The sequence below is a fragment of the Triticum urartu genome, chromosome 5A, assembly GCF_056163025.1.
Source record: "Triticum urartu cultivar PI428250 chromosome 5A, HENAU_Tu73, whole genome shotgun sequence".
NCBI classification, from domain to species: Eukaryota; Viridiplantae; Streptophyta; class Magnoliopsida; order Poales; family Poaceae; genus Triticum; species Triticum urartu.
In genome coordinates, this window is record NC_141877.1 from 182517782 (window position 1) to 182542314 (window position 24533).

At 41.7% G+C, this 24533-nt stretch overlaps 1 protein-coding gene across 1 annotated transcript; it reads right to left on the reverse strand.

Annotated features, from left to right (window-relative positions):
• Positions 1-432: 432 nt before the first annotated feature.
• LOC125555847 (uncharacterized) lies at positions 433-9676 on the reverse strand. The gene is made up of 4 exons (XM_087525762.1): positions 9392-9676; positions 9034-9273; positions 1297-8930; positions 433-845 (listed from the first exon to the last, which is right to left on the reverse strand). Exons 1-3 carry the CDS (start codon positions 9409-9411, stop codon positions 8855-8857), a joined length of 336 nt encoding a protein of 111 aa, XP_087381888.1. The 5' UTR covers positions 9412-9676; the 3' UTR covers positions 433-845; positions 1297-8854.
• Between the last annotated feature and the right edge of the window lie 14857 nt (positions 9677-24533).

The following is a 24533-nucleotide window of genomic DNA, read 5'->3' on the forward strand; positions in this document are numbered from 1 at the left end:
TAGTGAGTTTTCTAACTTCACCATCGCATGCCAGAGATAACTCTGAGCTAATTAATTTTGTGGATCAACATGTCACGGAAATCAATATGGTGCCTATAATTGGTATCTTGTTTTGTCTAATTATTTTGGCAGAAACCAAATTTTGCTTATTTTAAACAGAAAGGTGTGTGTGCGTAGATTGAAATAAAGAGGTGTGGTAACAATATCAAATAACAAGGACCGCATGATATATGATGCTTCCCGTGTAAACAAATTTGCTTACAAAGGGAGTACTTATCAGTAGATCCACTTGGATAGTTATCTTGCAACAGAACTTAACAAAATGCTAATTGTTACTCCCTATGTAAACAAATATAAGACCTTTTAGAACATATAGCGATCTAAAGGCTCTTATATTTCTTTACAAAGGGAGTACATATTACATGTTACAAATTAAGCTCCCAAACCAAAATTGTTAAATATTACATGGTTACAAATTAAGCTCTCAACAGACCTTATGATATTTATTAGGGGAGTGCTTGGGATTCATTTGTGTAGTTCTTTCCTAATACAATTTTGCTACTCACTAAATCAGTTAATTGTTTTAATTGGAAACCAATGAATGATCAGTACTTACTTATATATCTTCTTTGTCAAATGTGCAATATTGAAATACATATTACGAACAAAAGGAGGCACCAAAACGCCGCTCTCCATTAGATCTAACATTTCTGCGCTTTAGCCACTTCTATCCCTCCATGTATGAGTATCAATTGAACATCTGAATGCTCACTTCTGATAGATAGTTTAACAGCTTGGATGTGCTTTAACCACTTATGTCCTTCCATAAGATGCTTTGACATGTGCTGTCGAAAGGATTTTTGTAATGAAAACTGCAGAAACCCATACATAGTTCGCATATAAACAGAAAATAAAAATTAACCTCTCTTGTTAGCACTACATAGTTCACTCATATTGTGCATGCAAAGGCTACATATTCAGTTTGAGTGTAGTTAAAACATCTTCCGAGGGCTTTATTGTGCTTTCCTAGATTGATTCATTTCTAGGAGATTATGTTATGTTTTATTATTGTTCACAAAAATTACTCCATGCAATTTTTTTCTTCAGCTCCCTTATATTGTTCTGAACCACTGATCCATACTCAAACCGAATAGGGAGCTAACCAATTTAGTGAGGCAAACAGATTCATGTTTCTTGCGGGCAAAGCAGTATGTTCTATTAAATGAACGGCGGGTGAAATTCAAGGTTTGTTAGATTTCGACAATGAAAAACAACATATGGAATTGGTCGACTTACCTGGACGCTTGGAGAAAGGAAATGACGCAGAGATGATTTCCAGAGAGCCATGGGGTAGTGATGTGGCAGACGTCATTTTGTACCTCGTTGTGTGACTAGCGTAATGATGATAATTTTTTGGAGAGCCATGAGCGTAGCAAAGAGACATAGGTCAACGCAGACCTGGCTGTGAAAGAGATTGTGAATAGTGACATATGTAAAGAGGCCAAACTAACCAAGTCTGTGTGCATGTGACTTGGCTGCATTCTATTGCAATCACATATTCAAAGAATTAATCTTCTCATTCCATCTTCCAATACGAGTTAATTGTCTTAAAAAATATATACCTTACCAGGGCATGGTACCTAATATTTGGCTCACGTACTGAATAAACTTTTGCCCAGAAGTGCCACATATTAGTACATCATCTCTTTTTCAGCATTTGGGTGCATAACCTGTAATTAGAAAATGAATGTATGACAGACTGTTTTCAAGATATTATCAGTCTTCTCTTTACGTTCTATCAGGCCAGCATGATGGCAAATCTGAGCAAGCTATTCCAATGTGTTGAAGACCTGCAACAGAGCACAGATGGATCGATCTTCTGACCATGAGCTATGGAATTCATGACATCAACTGTAGATATGGCAGTCTGAATAATTTCTGAAGGGTATGTCTTTACACTGAAATTGATAGAAGTTCATGTACGAGATTAACATAACAATACCAAAATCTAGCTAGGCTGGAATCTTCTCCATATTTGAACCGAACTAAGACTTGCGGGAAATGTCCAGGTGTTCCTCAGGTTTCCCAGAAAAATAAAATATGCGCCCAAGTATATCAAGTGATACTGCAGTTTTTAGAACCTCAAAGATGCAAAAAAAATCTGAACAATTTTCTTCATAACAAATAAGCATTAGCACAAAGACCACTCGATCCTAGTTGATTAAACAGGCAAATATCCATTAAAACTGATTTATGAGAAGTGCAAAAGGGCATATTTATTGCTATTCGTGAGCACAAGTTTTTCAGGGAGAAATCGATGCTACCTCACTTGTGAATTGCACAGTTCTATATTTCTTGTCAATACCAGAGTTCCCTCAAAAACTTGCGAGTGATTTTCTCAAGTTTCATGAACAATGAAAAAAGTTTATTAGAAAAGGAATAATTGTGCATTAACATCTAATTGGAGTTTGAATGCATATCAATGTCAGAGGTGAACTGAAGATGACAAGAAAGAAAAAAATAACTAACATTTAAATGATGCTTAAATTGAGATGATGTGGAAAACCATTTCTTGCTTCGATTCCAACAACAACTGAGTTGTGCAAACTTTTGAGAGATGTGCTAACGGGTAGACAGGTCGAGCTATTTAAGTCCAACCTGAATAACATGACAACATGGTTGGCAGGGAAAACAGGAGCGAGATGTTGTGGAAAACCATCTCTTGCATCAATTCCATCAGCAACTGATTTGTGCAAACTTCTGATTTCATGGTCATGTCAGAAGAGTTTACCACAGCGTAATGCATAATAAGATGTCAAAATATATCATCATTAGACAAGTGAACAACACCAATATATACTAGGGCATTCTAGCATACTGATCCTGCAAGGTGGTGATCTCCGAATGTTGGTGCACTTATGTCGGGAGTCGTATCATGTGACCTAATGCACCCGGATGTTGGGCCTATGACAAGTGGGCCTCGGTCTGAAAGTGCAACTAACCCTGGGTGGTTTTGCTAATTCCTAACAACATATAGCTCATTGAGCTAATGCTACTTGAAGATAAATTTTCAGAAAAAGCTCAATGATTGGCATGGCATGAATTAGAAAGTGGACCCCTCAAAATGCTAAGGACAAAAGATTGGCTCAAGCTCAAAGCACAAGACTCTACATTTTACTTTTAGTGATCCAAGATCACATTGAGTCCATAGGAAAAGCCAATAATATTAAAAGGGGGTGAGGTGTTGCTTAATGAGTTGCTTGCTCAAAATGCTTAGTGATATGCTTCAAAAACCCTCAACTACTTTCCCATATCCACATATGTCCCAAACCAAAAGTCAAACTCGGCCGCACCGAAATCTTCTATCCGGCGCCACCGAGTTCACTTGACATAGCTACTGCCAGAAACCCTAGTCACTTCGGTCTCACCGATAGGGATCTCGGTCTCACTGAGATGGGATTGCAAACTCTCTGTTTCCCTTCGTAACATTTCGGTCCAACCGAGATGAGCGATTGGTCCCACCGAGATTGCAATGCAAACTCTCTGTTTCCCCTTCGTAACGTTTCGGTCTAACCGAGATGAGATAATCGGTCCCACCGAGTTTTCCTGGCCAACTCTCTGTTTGCCTATTACCAAAATCGGTCCCACCGAGTTTGTGTAATCGGTCTCACCGAGATTACCTTATGCCCTAACCCTAATGGAATCGGTCCCACCGAGTTGACATATCGGTCCCACCGAAAATCCTAACATTCACATTTTGAACTAAATCGGTCTGACCGAGCTATATGATTCGGTCCCACCGAGTTTGGTGATTTGTGTGTAACGGTTAGATTTTGTGTGGAGGCTATATATACCCCTCCACCCAATCTTCATTCGTGGAGAGAGCCATCAGAATATGCCTACACTTCCAACATACATTTTCTGAGAGAGAACCACCTACACTTGTGTTGAGGTCAAGATATTCCAATCCAACCACATAAATCTTGATCTCTAGCCTTCCTCAAGTTGCTTTCCACTCAAATCATCTTTCTACCAAATCAAATCCTATGAGAGAGAGTTGAGTGTTGAGGAGACTATCATTTGAAGCACAAGAGCAAGGAGTTCATCAACAACACACCATCTATTATCTTTTGGAGAGTGGTGTCTCCTAGATTGGCTAGGTGTCACTTGGGAGCCTCCGTCAAGATTGTGGAGTTGAACCAAGGAGTTTGTATGGGCAAGGAGATCGCCTACTTCGTGAATATCTACCCTAGTGAGGCAAGTCCTTCGTGGGCGATGGCCATGATGGGATAGACAAGGTTGCTTCTTCGTGGACCCTTCGTGGGTGGAGCCCTCCGTGGACTCGCGCAACCGTTACCCTTCGTGGGTTGAAGTCTCCATCAACGTAGATGTACGATAGCACCACCTATCGGAACCACGCCAAAAATCTCCGTGTCTACATTTCATTTGCTCCCTCCAAACTCCTCCCTTTACCTTCATATGAAATTGTTTTACATTCCGCTACTATACTCTTAAAATTGCATGTGTAGGTTGATTACTTGTTTGTGCTAAGTTGCTAAAATCTGTCAAGACTTAAAATTGGGAAAAGGCTAGATTTTTATTTGGTCAAGTAGTCTAATCACCCCTCTATAGACATACTTTCGATCCTACAAGTGGTATCAGAGCCTTGGTCTCCATTTCCCTTGATTTCCATAGCTTTGGTGATCATAGCCTTGGTTTCACAACCTAGAAGAGTATGGCATCTAGTGAGGGAAATTAACACCGTAGAGGTCCTTACTTTGATGGTACTAATTTTGCTAGTTGGAAGCATAAGATGAAAATGCATATTCTTGGACATAATCCCGCTGTTTGGGCTATTGTGTGTATTGGCTTGCAAGGTGAATTCTTTAATGGGAGAGAACCGAACCGTGATGCTAGCGCGGAAGAGTTGAAGATGCTACAATACAATGCTCAAGCTTGTGATATTCTCTTCAACGGATTGTGCCCCGAAGAATTCAAAAAAATCAGCCGTCTTGAGAATGCAAAGGAAATTTGGGATACTTTGATTGATATGCACGAAGATACCGATTCCGTCAAGGAATCCAAATTGGATGTGCTTCAAAGTCAACTTGACAAGTTCAAAATGAAGGATAGTGAAGGTGTCGCTGAAATGTACTCTAGGCTTGCTCTCATCACAAATGAGATTGCCGGCTTAGGAAGTGAAGAGATGACCGATAGATTCATCATCAAGAAGATCCGAAGAGCCTTGGATGGAAAATATGATACCGTGTGCACATTGATCCAAATGATGCCCAATTACAAAGATCTCAAGCCAACGGAAGTCATTGGAAGGATTGTTGCTCATGAGATGTCACTCAAGGATAAGGAAGAGCTTCACAACAAGTCAAGTGGTGCTTACAAAGCCTCATGTGATGCTCCCACATCATCAAGTGAGAAACAAAACTTCAATGAAGAATTGAGCCTAATGGTGAAGAACTTCAACAAGTTTTACAAGAATAGAAGCAAGGAAAGAAGTTCCAAGTCAAGGTCCTACAATGACAAAATATCTTCAGGTCGTGAATGCAATTGCTATAATTGTGGAAGACCCGGACACTACTCCAATGAGTGTACGGCTCCCTACAAAAGAAGAGAAGATTCTCCCAAAATAAGGAGTAGGAGAGAAGAATCACCACCAAGAGAGAGAAGGAGTAGAGATGACCGTTATGAACAAAGAACATCATGGAGAAGCAAGGATTCGGAAAGGAAGGACAAATCATCAAGGAGCTACACAAAACGAAGACATCAAGCTCACGTTGGTGAATGGGTATCCGACTCCGACTCCGACGATCACTCTAATAGAAGTTATCACTCCGACTCCGAATATACTCAAGATGAAGGTGTTGCCGGTCTAGCACTTGTGTCAACCAACTCCTACGACATATTTGAGTCACCAAATGAAGGAATTGGAAGATGCTTCATGGCTAAAGGCCCAAAGGTATCACACCCCGAGTATGTTGAGTTCAATAGTGATGAAGATGACTTTCTAGGTGATGATGATTTACTTGTTGACAATTCTAGTGATGAAAACTATGATGAACTTGCTATTAATCATGCTAATCAAGACAAAACGAATGACGATGATAAGAAGGAGATTAAGCGTCTAACTAAAGAGCTAAACACTCTTAAGTTAGCTCATGAAACTACCTTGGAAAATCATCGAGAACTTTTAAAGACTCATGAGAAGTTACGCTTCGAAAAGCTCAACCTTGAGCAAGAGCATGGATTCTTAAAAGCGATCAATGATGATCTTCGCAAGAAAAATTCTTATTACATTGCCAAGCGTTTACTCTTGTCTACTTACATGACACAAGTTAAATCTAGCAACAAGAGTAAGAAAGATTATTCTTCTAGTAGTAACAATAATCATGCTAAACCCTATGATGTTGCTTCTAGTAGTTCTATTGATTCCACTAATGATTCTCCTAGCCAAGTTACACTTGAGCAAGAAAATAGCTTATTGAAGGGAATTATAGAGAAAGTTGTTTACAAGAGCCTTGCCGGAAGTAAGCAATTTGAGGAAATTGTACGCGAGCAAGGAAGACACCGGAAGAATCAAGGTGTCGGTTTAGAATGAAAGTTCAATGCCAATGGAGTTGAGTGGGAAGAAGATCAATACCCCAAGACGAAGTTTGTTCCTCAACAAGAGAAGTATGATCCTACTTCTTTCCAAGGAACACAAGCTCCAGATGATCTTCCACCACAAGACCACAAGCAAAAAGGCAAGGACAAGCTTCAAGAGGAGATTGATGCATTTGAGGAAGCTCCCAAAGCCTTGGTCAAGTGGGTTCCCAAGACTACATCAAATTCTACTTCATCAAGTACGACTACAACTCCAAAGATTCCCATCAACATGGTGTGGATCCCGAAGAAGAAGAACTAGAGAGTTCTTGAGGGTGACTCCGCCAACATACTTCACTCATATCATTTTTGCGAGGACAAGTGCAAAAAACTTCCATATCTTGCACTAGTTCAAGGAGTCACAAACCCTCTTGTTGCTAAGACAAGGGACAAGGTAAACTAATGCTTTCATGGACATCATTCTATGTGAACATCACTCTATGTCTATGGATATCCTTATTTGTTCCTTGTGGGACTAACCCATGTAGGTATTGAAAGTGCAACTCACTCCAAAGGATTGCTCCAAAAGATCTACATCAACATTGAGCATCTACATTTTTAACACCTACATGAAGTCGTCATCGAGAAAACCCAAGGTTAGTTCATCCCTCTTAGGGGGGATATCACATCTAGGGGGAGCTTTACTCTAATCAATTGAGCTAAAGCAACTCAAATGGTGTGAACACAACAATGCTTTATGTAAAAGTGGCAACCCAACTTGTGCTTAAACGATGAGTATGACCTACGATCAAATGTTCTCATTTGACTCCTAAGTCAATATACTCATATATAGATGACCTAGTCAGCGCCAAATTGCTTGATAGATGCTAGAGTGATTGTGCATGCTTTGTCACATAACCAAAAAGAGGATAATAGTCTCTCGAAGCTGGGTATGCTATATACAGCTTAGTTCCATGTATATAATATATGTATAGCCATTTCTATCTTATGGCTACTTTCAAATGAAAATGTTTTTTATGTTAGAGACTCTTGCTTCAACTTATACTCGTCACTGGACTACTATGAGTATACTCGAAGACCCATCTATAAATTAATAGCCTTGATCAAGGAGCAACAATTAACCTTCACTTAATTGAGTAATCGCATTAACCTGAAGGAAACCACAATAGTTATATAACTTCAGGAAATGGTGAAACATCAATGCACAGATTAACTCGGCCAAAGCCGCTGGATGGAAGCTATGATTTTTCTGAGCGATGCAGTACACACTTCATGACATGTAAAATAATTGTCAAATCTAAGATTCAAACTTGAATTTCTTTGTAAGAAGAAAATAACGTAAGTACCCATCTCTGATGAATTATCATAATAATAATTTCCACACTGCAAGAAAATCACATACCTTCAAAGAAAAAAACACATGATTATTCTTGTATCAGAAAACCAAAATGTTTATATAAATGTTCACCTTTGGTTGCTGATGTCATCTTGGATTGACTCCCATCTTTTCCTATGTCTAGCAAGCTGCAACAGTCCCTGCGGAAAATGTCTACAGTATATCCAATAAAATCATTTGTAGCCAAAATACAAATAACTTATTAAATAGAGTACACAACTTACATGGAATTAAAATGCAAGAAGGTGCATAAATAAAGTATCCAATATGCGCAGGATTTCATGCAATGTTTTAGAGGTAAATTTTAACTGAAATGAGAATAAATAGACCTTTTGGCGGATCAAAACCTATATTATCTTCCTTTCACTCCTACTTGGATTGGTATTTAGTTCAACGCCTACAAAGCTACAGGCTACTGTACTTCCGCACATATTCACAAGCACCTGAAAATTAAGAAAACATGCATGTGATATTCGCGTATACATGTAGTAGCTTCTGAAGAGCACTCTTTTTGTAAGACAGCTTCTGATTAACCTATTGTTTTCTAAATTTCTAATTAGAGGAAGACATGATATTTACTTGAGAGCATAATCAAGAGACTATAGTACTGCCCCAGTAAGCAATTTTTGGTTCAGTGTAGCCTCAACAATTGATCGATCGCTGGACCAAAAGTAGAATTACTAAATCAACAGTTCAGTTTACAGGTAATGTATTTACTTTTACTGCAGTATTTGTGCATCATCTACATAAGCTGAACGTGTTTTAATACACATGATAGAAGTAAATCTGGAAGAACACCCAGTCGGTACCATCACCAAAATATTGAAATTTTATAACTTATCAGTAACTGATCATCTTCCATCCCAAGAAGATGAGTCCTCGTGAAGCTTTATACCTAGTTGTAAACCCTCTTTGACTTGACCTGTACAGAAACAAAAGAAAAATTAGAGGAAGATGGATGGGGATTGAGATGGAGTTGATCAGCAAAAAAAAGACATCTAGAATAAACTCTGTTTCGCACCCTCAGTTTTTCCCTTGCCTCCCTTGCCGTTGATCTTCTCTCTACCATCAGCAGTAGCACCGTTGCCCGTGTCTTTGTGATGCTGTAATGAGCCCTTTGAGAGGACCGCCCGCGCCGGCGTTCGACTCTCTTGCAACGAATCCTCTTCCCTTGAATGATCCTTCTTGTCATCTCCAGGAACACCAATTGAACCTCCTCCGTTTCGAGAATTATGTTCTCATATTTAATCCTTCGAAGCCTATAATAAGCATAATCAACAATTCACCCTGATCAATGGAAGATCTGTGGTACCTAACGTCTTAACTCTGTGGAATTGTTTTATAGGAATAGCAGGGGGGATAAAGGGGAGACCGAACCTTGAAATCGTCGGATCCATGGATGATTCATTGAAGCCTCACCATGTCCTCGCGCCGCCGGACATCACTATCAGCGGCAAGGTGCTCTGGAAGGCGCCTCCATGCTAAAATTTGGCTAGGAGATTCCTTTCAGCGCCGCCATGAGCGCCCCAGCTCAATCGAACACGGGATGAGCTGGGCACACTGTACGTCTTTGTCGCCTCGCCATCATCTGCGACTGAGTGAACCGTGGCCTAGTTGAACAAGAAATGTTTATTATTCCAACAATTTTTTTCTGGGAGCAAAACGAAATTATATAGCCAATAGTGGCAGAAGCACTTTCTGATTACACACCTCACAGTTCAACATGACAACAAACTTCATGTGACCATCCCCTTTCCTGCCAATTCTTGTACGTGGGTAGTTCTACTCCAAGTGATCTCTTTCCCGTGTGCATGCGCTGGAGGAATTCTGCACAGAATCACCAGAGTTTATAATACCACCAGCTTACTCTTGAAACAAAAGAAGAATGATTAAAGGGTTGGCCTTGACTTGTTTTTAGATCACAACCCTGCGTGATATAACTTTCATATTGGTATTCCCGTGATAGCCTGAGGACTCACCGTCGGCTGGCATAGAACAGCGGGACAAGGAGGCAACATGGGAGGGAGAGATCGAGGCAGAGGATAAAGGTAGCGATCGAGGCAGAGGATGAAGGGATTCGCCGGCGGCGGCGCTGTCGCCTATCGGTAGGGCTGTTCGCCCAGGTCGATTGGATTGGACGAGGGGATGAGGGAATGGGAGAGGGTGAGAATGGGCTGGGAAACTAACAAGGAGGGGGCTGAGCGAGGCTGAGAGAATGGGCTTTGGGAGGTAGAGGGCCCATATAACCACATACCATGGTTTCGGCTTCCAGAATAGCGAAAGCTGGCTCAGTTCGCGATTAGAAGTCGATCTGACGGACAGAAATATTCAGATCATGGAAACGGACGGCCAAAAATGTAAATTGCTGAGAAGGCTCGCTTTAGGCTCGGTTATACTGTCCTTAATTTACCATCTTATTGTGTGAGCATGTTGGTTGCATATTTTACTCATTCGAGGACATCCATTTGTTGTTTTGATTGTTTGACTTTTTCTCTTTTGCCAAATGGATGGACAAGAATGCCTAAGAACTCTCTCTAGCTATCTATGATTTTCTCGTCTCAAACTCTATTCATGCTACATCACAAAGTTTGATCAAGTCAGATTCGAACCACTCTGTGTGAGGAGCACTTGGAGTCCCCGATTCGTCATAGACTTAAACTTCCAAAACCTCTTTGTGCATTTCGGTATGACCGAGTCATCCATTTCGGTCACACCAAGATCACTAAGTTGATCTAGGTTTTCAATCTCGGTGCAATTGATTAGAACTTTTCGGTCACACCGAGTTGCAGCAACCGCTTGCGATTCTGCATCTCGGTGCCACCGAGTTGTTCCACTCGGTCACACCGGCAGGGTTGGGATATATATACCCACGGGTGAGATTTTGGAAATTCCTTCAAAACCTCTCAGCCCGCATGTGTCCTGCTCTGCCGCCTCGGGTCTCCAGATCGTCCTCTCGCCGCTAGCGACCTCCCGCCGCTGGTTTCCGTTGCCGTCAATGGATTTCTGCCCCTCCGTTGCCGCCATAGCGAACTCCGTTGAATTAGGGTATGAGTTCGATCTTTTGTGCTATTCCTTTAACTACGATTCGTAGCACATTACTTTGCCATGATCATGACCACATATGCAATCAATCTATCCACTGAAAACATCCTTTAGGTTAGGTTTGATTTGAAAATTTAGGGTTAGGTCTCCGCCGGACTCATCTCGGACCGACCGAATTGTAGAAATCGGTCTCACCGATTTGGCTTAGGCCGTTACAGTTGCACTTTTGGTCTGACCGAAAACTGCAAATTGGTGTGACCGAGTTCGATTCTTTGTGAAACCCTAGCAGTCTCGGTGCCACCAAACTGTGACTCGATCTGACCAAGTTCACTAGTTTAGGTTCCAAAAGCTGCTTCGGTATCACCGAGTTTACAAATCGTTAGCTCCAAAATGCTTTCTGTGAAGAACAAAAACTAAGTTTTTAAGTCATTCTTTTTGTAAAAACTCTACACTTTGTGATGCTCATCCACTCTACCTCATCTAAATCTATTCACAGGGTCTGCTGTCAGTAAGTTTGCAGGTATGTCTGACCAGAGCGATAGCCAGAACAAGTCAGAGGAACAGGTGCAGTTGAGTGAGGGCACTAGTCCCTCCAGCACTTCTGATGATGGTAGCAGGAGCACACCAAGCAACTTGCCCAAGGCAGCCACCAGAACAAGGAAGAAGAAGACCTCAGATTCTAAAGATGAGGATTATGTGGCTGTTGAGGAGGAAGTCAACTCTAAGAAGAAGGTGCTGAAGAAAGAATATGGCTCAGCTGCTACAAAAAGCTAGGGATGCACAAGAAGGCTCCAGCAAAGAGAATTCCCATGTCTAAGGCCAGAGCCTCAACTTCTAAAACCTCCAAGCCAACTGAAGAGGCAGTTGGAGAAGAAAAGAAAAGGAAGGAAAGGGTCAAGAAGACCACTGCCAGAGTGCTTGGTAGATCCTCCATTATGAGAGATCCAGAAGAAGAGGAAGAGGATGCTGCTCCAGCTCCTAAGGCTCAGAAACTTATGGGGGATGCAATCAAGTCAAGGGCTGCTCCATCTAAGCCCAAATCTGCTCCCAAGGCTGCTGCTCAGAAACCCCCAAAACCCAAGAGAAACACCAGAAGTATACCTGCTTAGGAGAAGAACAAGGCCCCAGTGCCTGAAGCTGAAAAAGAAGATGATGATTCTCATGTTTTGAGGAAGTTGAAGCCCAAAATTCCTGACCACAATGATGCTCATCCAGTCGCTGAGGACATGCACATTAGGAAAGATGCAGGATTGAGGTTATGGAGACAGTCTGATTCCTATGCTGTTAGAAGGAGGACTGCAGTTGACTATAAGTTCCATACAAAGGAACAATAAGATTTCTATGAAACCATTCTGCTTAGACAAGAAGCCCATAGTGTGTGACATGAAATGAGTTGATTGGGAATTCATCCAGGAAAATGAAGATCACTTCCCAGGAGTGTATGACAGCTTTAAGGCTTGTGGAGTAGATGAATTCGTTGGACAAAAGCTCACCAAATGGAATGATGAGTTGATCATGCAGTTCTATCCAGATGGAAGGATAGTTTGGATGTCTGAGGGTACCAGGTACCAGTCCACAGTTGATGAATGGGCCAAGCTAATCAATGCCCCAAAGGAACATGAAGATGACTTGGATGTGTATGCCAAGAAAATGAAAGACCACAACTCCATGGCAAACATGTACAAGGAGATCCCTGACAAAGCTTTGGAAACACATAAGCTTGGATCTGTACACTATCTGTTGTCTAGTCTGCCTACCATTAACTGGATCTTAAGGCACACATTGCTACCCAATTCAGGAGATCACAAGATGATCAGAGGACCCTCCATCAACATGCTGCAAATTTTTTATGTTCCCCAAAAGTTCAAAGTTATGAGCTTGATTGTAGAAATGATCACTGCTGCTGATCAAAATAAGAGTTGTGGGTATGCTCCACATATTCAGGAGCTCATCAATTCTAAGATGGGCACACGGACTTATTTGCTGGACAAGGAGCATCTACCACTATATCCTGAGTTTAAAGACAACACTGTTGTGATGAATGAGGAAGAACCATCATCAGCTCAAGTCCAGGAGAAGGGAGCCAAGGAAAAGGCTGAGAAAGCTGCCCAGATGCAAGTGTTGAAGAGGCATCTCGAGTCTTCCTGAAGAGCAAGCAAGATCAGTTAGGCTATCTGATTCAAGCTACACTAAGGATTGAGAAGGGCTTGGCCACCCTGACTCAGAATCAGGAGAGCCTGGAGAGGATTGTGGAGACAAAATTCTAAGATCTTGATCTGAAGGTGACTGAGATTCAGACTGCAGTTGAGCAGCTTCAGGAGGAAGCAGAGGAGAGGAGAGGAAAAGCAACCATTGATGCTTTTAAGCGTGTGCCACGAGGTCCAAGGTCTGTTGCAGTGCCAGTCTCAGATGTCAGAGCTTCAGTGTCAGCACCAGCAGCTACAGCTCCAGTGCCACCTCCAGCACCCACTCCATAAGCTCCAACTACATCGTTAGAAGCCTTCGTCCTTGGAGTTCCATCTACACCACCTCCCGAAGACCAAGCCTGAGAGACGTATAGCACTATGCATTTTCAAACTTTTTGGCAACTTGTTGCCAAAGGGGGAGAAATATGTATAGATCTTAGGCTTCGAGAGAGAGTGTCTTGCTTTTTATCTCTCTTGCTTTTGGTTGAAATTTTTGTGTCCTTGTGAGATACTTATGTGATCATGTGGTTGATCATATGCTACATTAACGTTTGGTTGAATGATGCTATCCTTTATATTCCATATATGATCACTCACTTGCTTGGTGATGAGTGCATGCTTTTAATTTCTATCATTTTGAGCACTCCATCAAGATGTATGTGACATGCAAGAGTAACCCATGATCCTAATCGATTGTGCATTTGCATTCAAAAGCAAATTTTAAATAATGCATAAATTTAGGGGGAGCTCTTGCTTATCACATACTTCTCAAAGCAACGATGTTTTTCAATCTTATAATCATTTGTCGAAGCTTTAATCTATATGTTGTCATCAATTACCAAAAAGGGGGAGATTGAAAGTGCAACTATCCTTGGGTGATTTTGGTAATTCCTAACAACATATAGCTCATTGAGCTAATGCTACTTGAAGATAAATATTTCAGGAAAAGCTCAATGATTGGCATGGCATGGATTAGAAAGTGGACCCCTCAAAATGCTAAGGACAAAAGATTGGCTCAAGCTCAAAGCACAAGACTCTACATTTTACTTTTAGTGATCCAAGATCACATTGAGTCCATAGGAAAATCCAATACTATTAAAAAGGGTGAGGTGTTGCTTAATGAGTTGCTTGCTCAAAATGCTTAGTGATATGCTCCAAAAACCCTCAACTACTTTCCCATATCCACATATGTCCCAAACCAAAAGTCAAACTCGGCCCCACCGAAATCTTCTATCCGGCGCCACCGGGTTCACTTGACATAGCTACTGCCAAAAACCCTAGTCACTTTGGTCTCACCGAGATGGGATTGCAAACTCTCTGTTTCCCTTCGTAGCATTTCGGTCCAACCGAGATGAGCGATCGGTACCACCAAGATTGCAATGCAAACTCTTTGTTTCCCCTTCGTAACATTTCGGTCTAACCGAGATGAGTGAATCGGTCCCACCTAGTTTGCCTGACCAACTCTCTGTTTGCCTATTACCAAAATCGGTCCCACCGAGTTTGTGTAATCCGTCTCACCGAGATTACGTTATGACATAACCCTAAAGGAATCAGTCCCACCGAGTTGACATATCGGTCCCACCAAAAATCCTAACTTTCACATTTTGAACTAAATCGGTCTGACCGAGCTATATGATTTGGTCCCACCGAGTTTGGTGATTTGTGTGTAACGGTTAGATTTTGTGTGGAGCCTATATATACCCCTCCACCCACTCTTCATTCGTGGAGAGAGCCATCAGAATATGCCTACACTTTCAACATACATTTTTTGAGAGAGAACCACCTACACTTGTGTTGAGGTCAAGATATTCCAATCCAACCACATAAATCTTGATCTCTAGCCTTCCTCAAGTTGCTTTCCACTCAAATCATCTTTCTACCAAATCAAATCCTATGAGAGAGAGTTGAGTGTTGAGGAGACTATCATTTGAAGCACAAGAGCAAGGAGTTCATCAAAAACACACCATCTATTACCTTTTGGAGAGTGGTGTCTCCTAGATTGGCTAGGTGTCACTTGGGAGCCTCCGTCAAGATTGTGGAGTTGAACCAAGGAGTTTGTATGGGCAAGGAGATTGCCTACTTCATGAATATCTACCCTAGTGAGGCAAGTCCTTCGTGGGCGATGGCCATGGTGGGATAGACAAGGTTGCTTCTTCGTGGACCCTTCGTGGGTGGAGCCCTCCGTGGACTCGCACAACCGTTACCCTTCGTGGGTTGAAGTCTCCATCAACGTGGATGTATGATAGCACCACCTATCGGAACCACGCCAAAAATCTCCGTGTATACATTGCGTTTGCTCCCTCCAAACTCCTCCCTTTACCTTCATATGCAATTGTTTTACATTCCGCTACTATACTCTTAAAATTGCATGTGTAGGTTGATTACTTGTTTGTGCTAAGTTGCTAAAATCTGTCAAGACTTAAAATTGGGAAAAAGGCTAGATTTTTATTTGGTCAAGTAGTCTAATCATCCCCCTCTAGACATACTTTCGATCCTACAGGGTCCACATGTTAGTGGCCCCAACACCCACGGTGTAGTACGTCAGAGGATCGGGCTCCCAACATAAGGGCACATCAGCGGAGCCGCGTCCTTATGTCGTGTTGCCCCAAAAGTCAAAACATCACATGTACTCAAGTATCATAGTATTTCTGCTAGTGTTGAAAGCAAATGAATATCTGAATCAAGATTCGACTTTTATTTTGAGCAATAATTATTTATTAAGATTAATCTATCAATTATGTGCATAAATTGTTGGCATAATTTGACGCACAGTTTTGTGGCTGCTTCCGACAACAGAATCATCAAAATTTTGAGCACAAACATAACATGCAGACCTCATCCGATAGCTTGAAGTACACTTCAACTACATCCAGGAGATAGCCAAGTTGTTCCAACAGTGCATCATCATTGATCAGGCAGGCAGCTTTGAAGATGGCCCCTTCCTTGAATGCAAAGTCCTCCTTGAAGAAGAGCACGGGACCTCCCGGAGGCAAGCGAGAAGACTAGAAGACAACAACTATGTGCCATCATCGAAGGTGGCGAATTCGACGCTAGCATGGAGGTAGATGTCGATGAAGCGCGCAAAGGGATCGACAATGGTGGCGAGGTTGGACGCAAAATCATCACAAGAGACCTAGCAAGGGTGGAAGGGTAGGAGAGGCGTTGTCGGGGAGCAAGGTTGGCAGGGAAAACTGGAGTAGTACGAGCTGGAAGGAGGCTGTGGAGACGATGTGAAGGGGTGTGCTCGAGGCCATGGCGGCGTGGGATTGCTTCAGGGAGGAGGAGGCATGAATGTTGGGGATGGGAGGAAGATCAAGATGTGGAGTTGGGTAAAGAAAGCCAGCCAAAGAGAACGGCGCGCTATTGGCATGTGGTCCACCTACCAGCTCGGTGCTCGTGCTAAAACAGGGAGCAAACGAGAAGAACGAAACGCCTGCAGTGATTGCACAACATATGATATTTCGATTAATGTAATTTTTATGATGTATGGAAATATTAATTAATGTGATTGATAGACTTATGGTAAAATTAATTAATTATTGATCGTGATTGATTCTTTCACAGAAAGACATTACTAAATAATTTGCACCCACATGAAAAGTTCTGATCTGTTTAGATTTTTTTTCATTGTGTGAGAAGTGAGGCAAAAATAAACTAGTGGGAGGGGGTGATGGGAGGTGGGACAAAAATAAAACCAGAGTACCAAAATAAAACCGAAGTACCAGGCTACCAACTACTCCATTAGGAGTAGAGATTTGCACCCACATGGAAAGTTCTGATCTGTTTAGATTTTTTTTCATTGTGTGAGAAGTGAGGCAAAAATAAACCAGTGGGAGGGGGTGATGGGAGGTGGGACGAAAATAAAACCAGAGTACCGAAATAAAATCGAAGTACCAGGCTACTAACTGCTTCATTAGGAGTAGAGATATAGAAGATTAATTGCCTCGCTTTTCCAGTTAATTAGCCTCCTTTTTCTCCTTTGTTTTCTATAATGATCTGTAACATCCCAATTTAAATTTGGATGTTATTTAAAACATTCATATGCATTCATCATTTGAGCATTTTTGGAATTTGTTTTATTTGAATTTTTTATCCTAGAAACCTTAAGCAACTCAAGGACAAATTGAGAGAGTTGGAGGTTTTTCCAAAAATCCATTTTTGAATTTTCAAAATTTGGCAATATTGGATCAAAATTATTTATTCAAAATATTTTTTCCACTAATTTCAAATAAATAAAATAATGAGAGAAGATAATATGACTTCTTCAAAAACAGTAAAGAAATGCTAGAACTTTATTTTTGAATAAATATATATTTGTTTGATTTTATTTGCGTGTTTAATTATTTTATTAGTGTTAAAAGATTATTTTATTTTTAGGCATTTAGGTCCAGAAAAATTTTCATGCTAGTTCGTCTCCGGTCAATAACCAATAGCGGAACCTGGATGCTCATATTGGTTCCTACATATTCTACGAAGATCTTTATCGGTCAGACCGCATAACGATATACGTTGTTCCCTTTGTCATCGGTATGTTACTTGCCCGAGATTTGATTGTCGGTATCTCAATACCTAGTTCAATATCGTTACCGGCAAGTCTCTTTACTCGTTCTGTAATGCTACATCCCATAACTAACTTATTAGCTACATTGCTTGCAAGGCTTATAGTGATGTACATTACCGAGAGGGCCCAAAGATACCTCTCCGACAATCGGAGTGACAAATCCTAATCTCGATCTATGCCAACTCAACAAACACCATCGGAGACACCTGTAGAGCACCTTTATAATCACCCAGTTACGTTGTGACGTTTGGTAGCACACAAAGTGTTCCTCCGGTATTCGGGAGTTGCATGATCTCATAGTCATAGGAACATGTATAAGTTATGGAGAAAGCAATAGCAATGTAACATCCCAAATTTCCAATTTGGAATGTTATACATTAGATCATCATGCATATCATATTTTATTTTGCATTTTGGTTGATCCTAGAAATTCTACGCAACTCAATGACCCACGGAGAGAGTTGGGGATTTTGTTATTTTCATATTTGAGTTCTCTCAAATTTTGAGAATAGGATCATTTGATTTTATTTATTTTATCATCAATTATTTCTATTACAAAAATATGAGAGAGGGAATAAAATGACTTTCCCAAAATAAAGAAATATTGAGGATTTAATAATAAAATCAAATAAGATTTTATTTCGGAGTTTTTCGGTGTTTTATTTGAATTTAGGAAAAAAGTGTGTTTTTCAAGATTGCATTTAGGTCCAAAATAAATGTTCACCTTGTGCGGCTTGATTTTAGAAGCCCGTGAAAATTTATTTCGGAATTTTTGAAGTCCATTTAGTATTTATTTTTATTTTTCTTCCGAGCGGAATAAATTAAAAAAATTGCGAACCGACTTAACGGGCCGTGTCCGACCTGGACACCGACCCGGGAGGCCTTTATAAGCCGGGGGGAGCCAGCCGAGCCCAGCAACCCGTGCCCCCAAACCCTAGCCCGCGCGCCCCGCCCTAGCCGCCGCCACCGCCGGATCCCGCCGCCGAGGTTCGTCACGCCTCGTTTTCTGTGCCGAAAAAAAAGAGAGAAAAAAATGGCGTTCGTCGTTTTTCTTTTTCTCGGATTAAATCCGCGATTTTCTGATCGCGATTCCTGATCCAATTTTCGTTTTAGTATAACTTTTCGCTCGTTTATCAGAATCAGGCGATTCAAGCGCCTAGAGTTTCGTCTCGAAACCCTCTATCCGTTTAACCAACTTAAACAAGATTTTGCTACTGTAAAATTTGCCCTAGATCCAGATTACTAGAACGAAGTTGTTTTCTTTCGTCGTTTGACTTTCGTTGCTTCGTTCGATTTGATTCTTTTTGCAAACTGGAGTTCTTAAGTTGAACCTTCTGGTTAGATCTCTTATTTGAGTTTTACCTGTGCATTAGATGAGTAATTATTGTATGCTTGTTTATTTGTTTGTGATAGAGTATCCGGAGTGCGCCGCTTGTTACTTCGAACCGTTAGGTTTCGCGGATCATCAGCAAGGCAAGTAACACTTTGATCATACCTTTTCTACTACCCAGTTTTATTGCATTCGATCAATCCTCACACATTGCATGATTAGGATCTAATTAAATTGTGGGATGGGAAGTAGATGAGGTAGCACCTATTACATGTTATTATCAAACCTTTGGGAGTTACTTCTACGTTTGCTTATTATGCCATGCTATGCTAGTAGACGTGGATTGGGTGAGTGATATCCATGACAGATGTGAGATTGTTAGTTAATGGTTTATCTAAGGTGGCAACTTAAACACACATCTGGGTGGATTGAGGCACCTGGGTATTCCAGGACTTGCCTATTTTCTTTTGGACTGCCACCCAGGCTCAAAGGGGTCATGAGACTATTCATACTAGAAACTTCCGTGTGCAGCCACAAGTTATTATGGGCTCTAGCATAGTTGACTAAGTTGTGCGAACTCTTACAGTGGTAGACTAGCAGATGTAGGGGATGTAGGTGGTACGGTCTACCTGATCGTAAGGTGCTAGCGCATCTGAAAGACTATGTCTCAGTCATCCGTCTTCTCAAACACCATGTAGTGCGAGAAACCAAACGGAGGCGATCGAGTCTTGTGGAGAAAAGTGCGCAAACCTCTGCAGAGTGTAATAAACTAATCATGATTAGTCGTGTCCCCGGTTATGGACATCTTGAGTATCTAGTACCTGGATTATCATGTGAATCTCAACATGTTACTCTAAATAAATTTGGTTGGGTTATGTTTAATGATGTTGCTTAATTGGGATTGAGAATGCTGTCAACCATTCTCAATGTTTAACAACCATCATGATAGTAATTAAATTTATTCCTTTGAAGTAGGGAAAAAATGGCTTTACGCAAAACTGTAACCATAGAGCTTTCCACCAGCCAAATATGCATATAGTATAGCTGTTTCATTCCATTATTCTCTATGTGTTACCTTGCCAGCATATTCCATGTCCTGACCCGTTTTCGGGCTGCAACATTAATGTTGCAGACTTTTCAGACGATGATTAAGGAGTTTTTAGGTCGTGGTTCTATACTCAGTGATGCCGTTGGAGTTGATGGACTCACTTATCTTCCAAGCCTTCCGCTGTTATCGTTATTAGATGGCCTTAAGCCATATTTATTGTAATAAGTTCTTTTCTGAGACACTCGATGTAATAAGTGTGTGATTGCTACTCTGCTATAAATCCTTCGAGTACTGTGTGGTGTCAGCATTACTGATCCAGGGATGACACCGGAGCACAGAGATCAGACTGTTTGAGGTCTGGTCGCTACAGAGATGGTATCAGAGCACACGCTGACTGTAGGACACGACCACTAAGCACAAGACCTAGATTACTATTCACTCTCTTCTCTTATGACCTCTCATATTTTCTACTCTTTAGGATGGCGGATGCAAAGAACAAGTTCACACAACCGGATGAAGATACACCCTTTGGACGACACTTGAAGGAAGTCACTAGATATCTGAACATAGGAGTACCAAGCTTCACGGGAACCTACAACGCCACTTTACCTGAAGAAGAGCGCTAGATGATTCAAGTTCAAGTTCCAGGAAGGACGTTCATGCCAGTCACTGAGCCCATAGAGTTTTCTTTTGATGCACCAACTTGGAGTCTAGGAAAGAGCATTGCAGCTCACATCGCCATGGGACGCATTGGAGAAGTCTACCGCAAGGATCTCAAGGATACTATCTACCAGATTTGTGGGCGCCGAGATGAGCACTGGGAGATGATCAGCACCAGGAAGGATAGGTCAATCGCAGCTTTTATCCAGGAGTTAAACCAGCACATTCGACGACAGGAGAACCAGATGTGCGCCGACATGATAGATCTGAAGAAGGCTAAGACTAGAATCAAGGAACTGGAGGAAGAACTCAAGGCTACACGTGAAGATTATGAAGAGGAAATTGAAGTATTGGTGAAGAAGAATGACGACCTGATCAAGAAGATTGGAATATTTATGGGAGGCCCTACGCCAGTAGATGAAGACGAAGAACCCACGAAGATTAGCCCAGAAGACTACATCATCATCGATGACACCGACTCGGAACCAGATAGTAGCGATGATGACTATGTTGATGAAGCTAGAGCAGATATCATGGAGTCTGCAACCGAAGAATATTTCTAGTAGACCACCTTATTAGTAGTAGTAGTCCACCATGTAAATATAGTAGTCCGAGCACTTTTGCGATAGATAGATCGATTGTATGCCCTTGTTTGATCGATTGAAGTGAATTGTTTGTTTTGCCTCATGTGCATATGGGTAGTGTTTTCTCTTTAGACCCCCTCTATTCTTACATCTCATCTTTTCTAAACCCTCAGATGCCTCCGAGACGTGACCCCGGATTTGCCTTCCCACCGGAGCTCACCTAGTTGATGCAGCAGCAGAACACGTTGATGCAGTTGCTAGTCCAGAATCAGAATCAGGGGAACAACAACAACCCACCACCACCACCTGTTGACCACTTAGCCCGTTTTCTTAGGCTGAATCCACCGGTGTTTTCCAGTAGCACCGAGCCGATAGTAGCAGATGATTGGCTCCGCAAGACAGCTAGGGAGTTGACCACAGCAGGATGCACAGATGCGGAGAAGGTGAAGTTTGCCGCACATCAGTTAGAAGGACCCGCAGCATCATGGTGGGAGAATTTCACAGCCACTTTCCCTATCGACACTGTCACATGGGACCAGTTTCAGCAGGCTTTTCGTACTGCCCATGTTTCAGCAGGAGCTATGGCCATGAAGAAGCATGAGTTTCGCAACTTGCGCCAAGGAGGACGGACAGTTGGCTAGTATGTGGAGGAATTTAGTAAGCTAGCATGTTATGCCCCAGATGACATCGCTACGGATGCAGCTAAGCAGGAGAAGTTTCTGGAAGGACTGAATGATGAGCTGAGCATGCAGTTGATGGTAGCAACTTTCAACAACTACCAGGAGTTGGTAGATCGTGCTCTTATGATTGAAGGGAAGCAGCAGCAAATTGAGAATCGCAAGAGGAAGTATGGACAAGTAAAGTACAATTCAGGAGCTCAGCAGAAGCCACGTTTTACCCCTAGACCGGGAGGACATTTTCAGCATACCCATGGAGGAGGTAGCTCGCACAATCACAATGGCACCAAGAATGGTAATGGCAATGGAGGAAGCAACGGCCAGAACCGCACCAACCCATCAACCCCAGCCAAGAAGGACTTAAGCCAAGTCACTTGCTTTAATTGTTCGAAGACCGAACATTATGCCAATGAATGTCCTGAATTACAAAACGAAAATAGCAATGGAAGTTCTGGGAAGAAGCCGAACCCTTTTAACAGGGGACAAGTGAACCACGTTAGCGTGGAGGAGGTTGAAGCTCAGCCCGATGCAGTAATAGGTAAGTTTTTGGTTAAGTCATTTACTGCACTCGTTCTTTTTTATACTGGCGCATCACATTCATACATCTCAAGGGGATTTGTGGATAAGTATAACCTACCAACCCAAGCCCTTAGGTCACCCATGTTAGTAACCTCGCCCGGAGCAGAGTATGTGGCTAGTCTATGGTGTGATCGGTTATCATTAAGGATTGGTAACTATGTTTTTTCCTCAGACCTAATAGTATTGGAATCTCAAGGATTGGATGTGATATTAGGCATGGATTGGTTATCAAAGTATGAAGGGAATATTGAGTGTGCTAGCAAGTCAATTTTGCTTACCACACCAGAAGGGAGAAGGATAAAGTATGTATCTCGGCATGTGCCAAAGAGGACTCAAGTAAATTGCCTAACAGGAGTTGTGCAGGAGGAAGTACCAGTGGTAAGGGATTTTCCTGATGTATTTCCAGAGGAGTTGCCAGGCATTCCACCGGATAGAGATATTGAGTTTTCGATTGAGCTATTGCCAGGCACAGGGCCAATATCAAAGAGACCATATAGGATGCCAGCAAAGGATTTGGTGGAAATTAAGAAGCAGATTAAGGAGTTACTGGATAAAGGATATATTCGCCCAAGTTCTTCGCCTTGGGGATCGCCAATACTTCTGGTGGAGAAGAAAGATGGATCGTTAAGGATGGTTGTTGATTATCGAGGATTGAATGAAGTAACGATCAAGAACAAGTACCCACTACCAATGATCAATGATCTGTTTGATCGATTGCAAGGAGCTAAGGTATTTTCCAAGATCGACCTGCGATCAGGATACCACCAGTTGAAGATTCGAGAGCAGGATATTCCGAAGACAGCTTTTACTACCAGGTATGGGCTGTATGAGTATACCGTTATGTCATTTGGTCTGACTAACGCACCTGCCTATTTTATGAACATGATGAACAAAGTGTTCATAGAGTTTTTGGATAAGTTCGTCGTAGTGTTCATTTATGATATCCTGGTTTATTCGAAGAATGAGGAGGAGCATAAGGAACATTTGCGTTTGGTACTTGGAAAGCTCAGAGAACATCAATTATATGCCAAGTTCAGCAAATGTGAGTTTTGGTTGAAGGAAGTAGGATTCCTCGGACACGTTATATCTGGAGAAGGTATAGCAGTAGATCCCGCTAAAGTTGAAACCGTGACCAAGTGGGAAGCCCCAACAACAGTTGGAGAGATCCGGAGTTTTCTTGGACTCGCAGGATACTACCGGAGATTTATTGAGAATTTCTCAAAGATTGCGAAGTCTATGACTGAGTTGTTAAAGAAGGATACCAAGTTCATATGGACAAAGGAGTGTGAGGCTAGTTTCCAGGAGTTGAAGAAACGTTTGGTTACTTCACCAGTGTTGATTTTGCCAGACCAGACCAAGGATTATGAGGTGTATTGCGACGCTTCACGTCGAGGACTTGGAGCAGTGCTTATGCAGGAAGGGAGAGTTGTTTCATATGCCTCAAGACAACTGAAGCCTCATGAGTTGAATTATGCTACGCATGATTTGGAATTAGCAGCCGTAGTGCATGCTTTGAAAACATGGAGACATTTCCTCATTGGAAATCATTGTGAGGTGTACACGGATCATAAGAGTTTGAAGTACATTTTCACACAGAAGGAGTTAAATCTCAGAAAAAGGAGATGGTTGGAGCTTATCAAGGATTATGATATGAAATTGCATTATCATCCTGGAAAGGCTAATGTAGTAGCAGATGCATTAAGCCGTAAGAGTCATGTCAATACATTAATGACGGGAGAAATACCCAAGGAGTTAGCAGAAAATCTTCATGAACTATGTTTGGAAATAGTTCCGAGAGGCTATGTAGCAGCATTGGAGATTCAGTCAACTTTGATGGATAGAATCAGGGAAG

Coding starts and splice junctions, on each gene's coding strand:
- LOC125555847 (XM_087525762.1), bottom strand. CDS start 9,411: ATGGATCCGACGATTTCAAG. Junction 9,274..9,391: donor ATGGATCCGACGATTTCAAG/GTTCGGTCTCCC, acceptor TGCTTATTATAG/GCTTCGAAGGATTAAATATG. Junction 8,931..9,033: donor GCAAGGGAAAAACTGAGGGT/GCGAAACAGAGT, acceptor GTACAGGTCAAG/TCAAAGAGGGTTTACAACTA.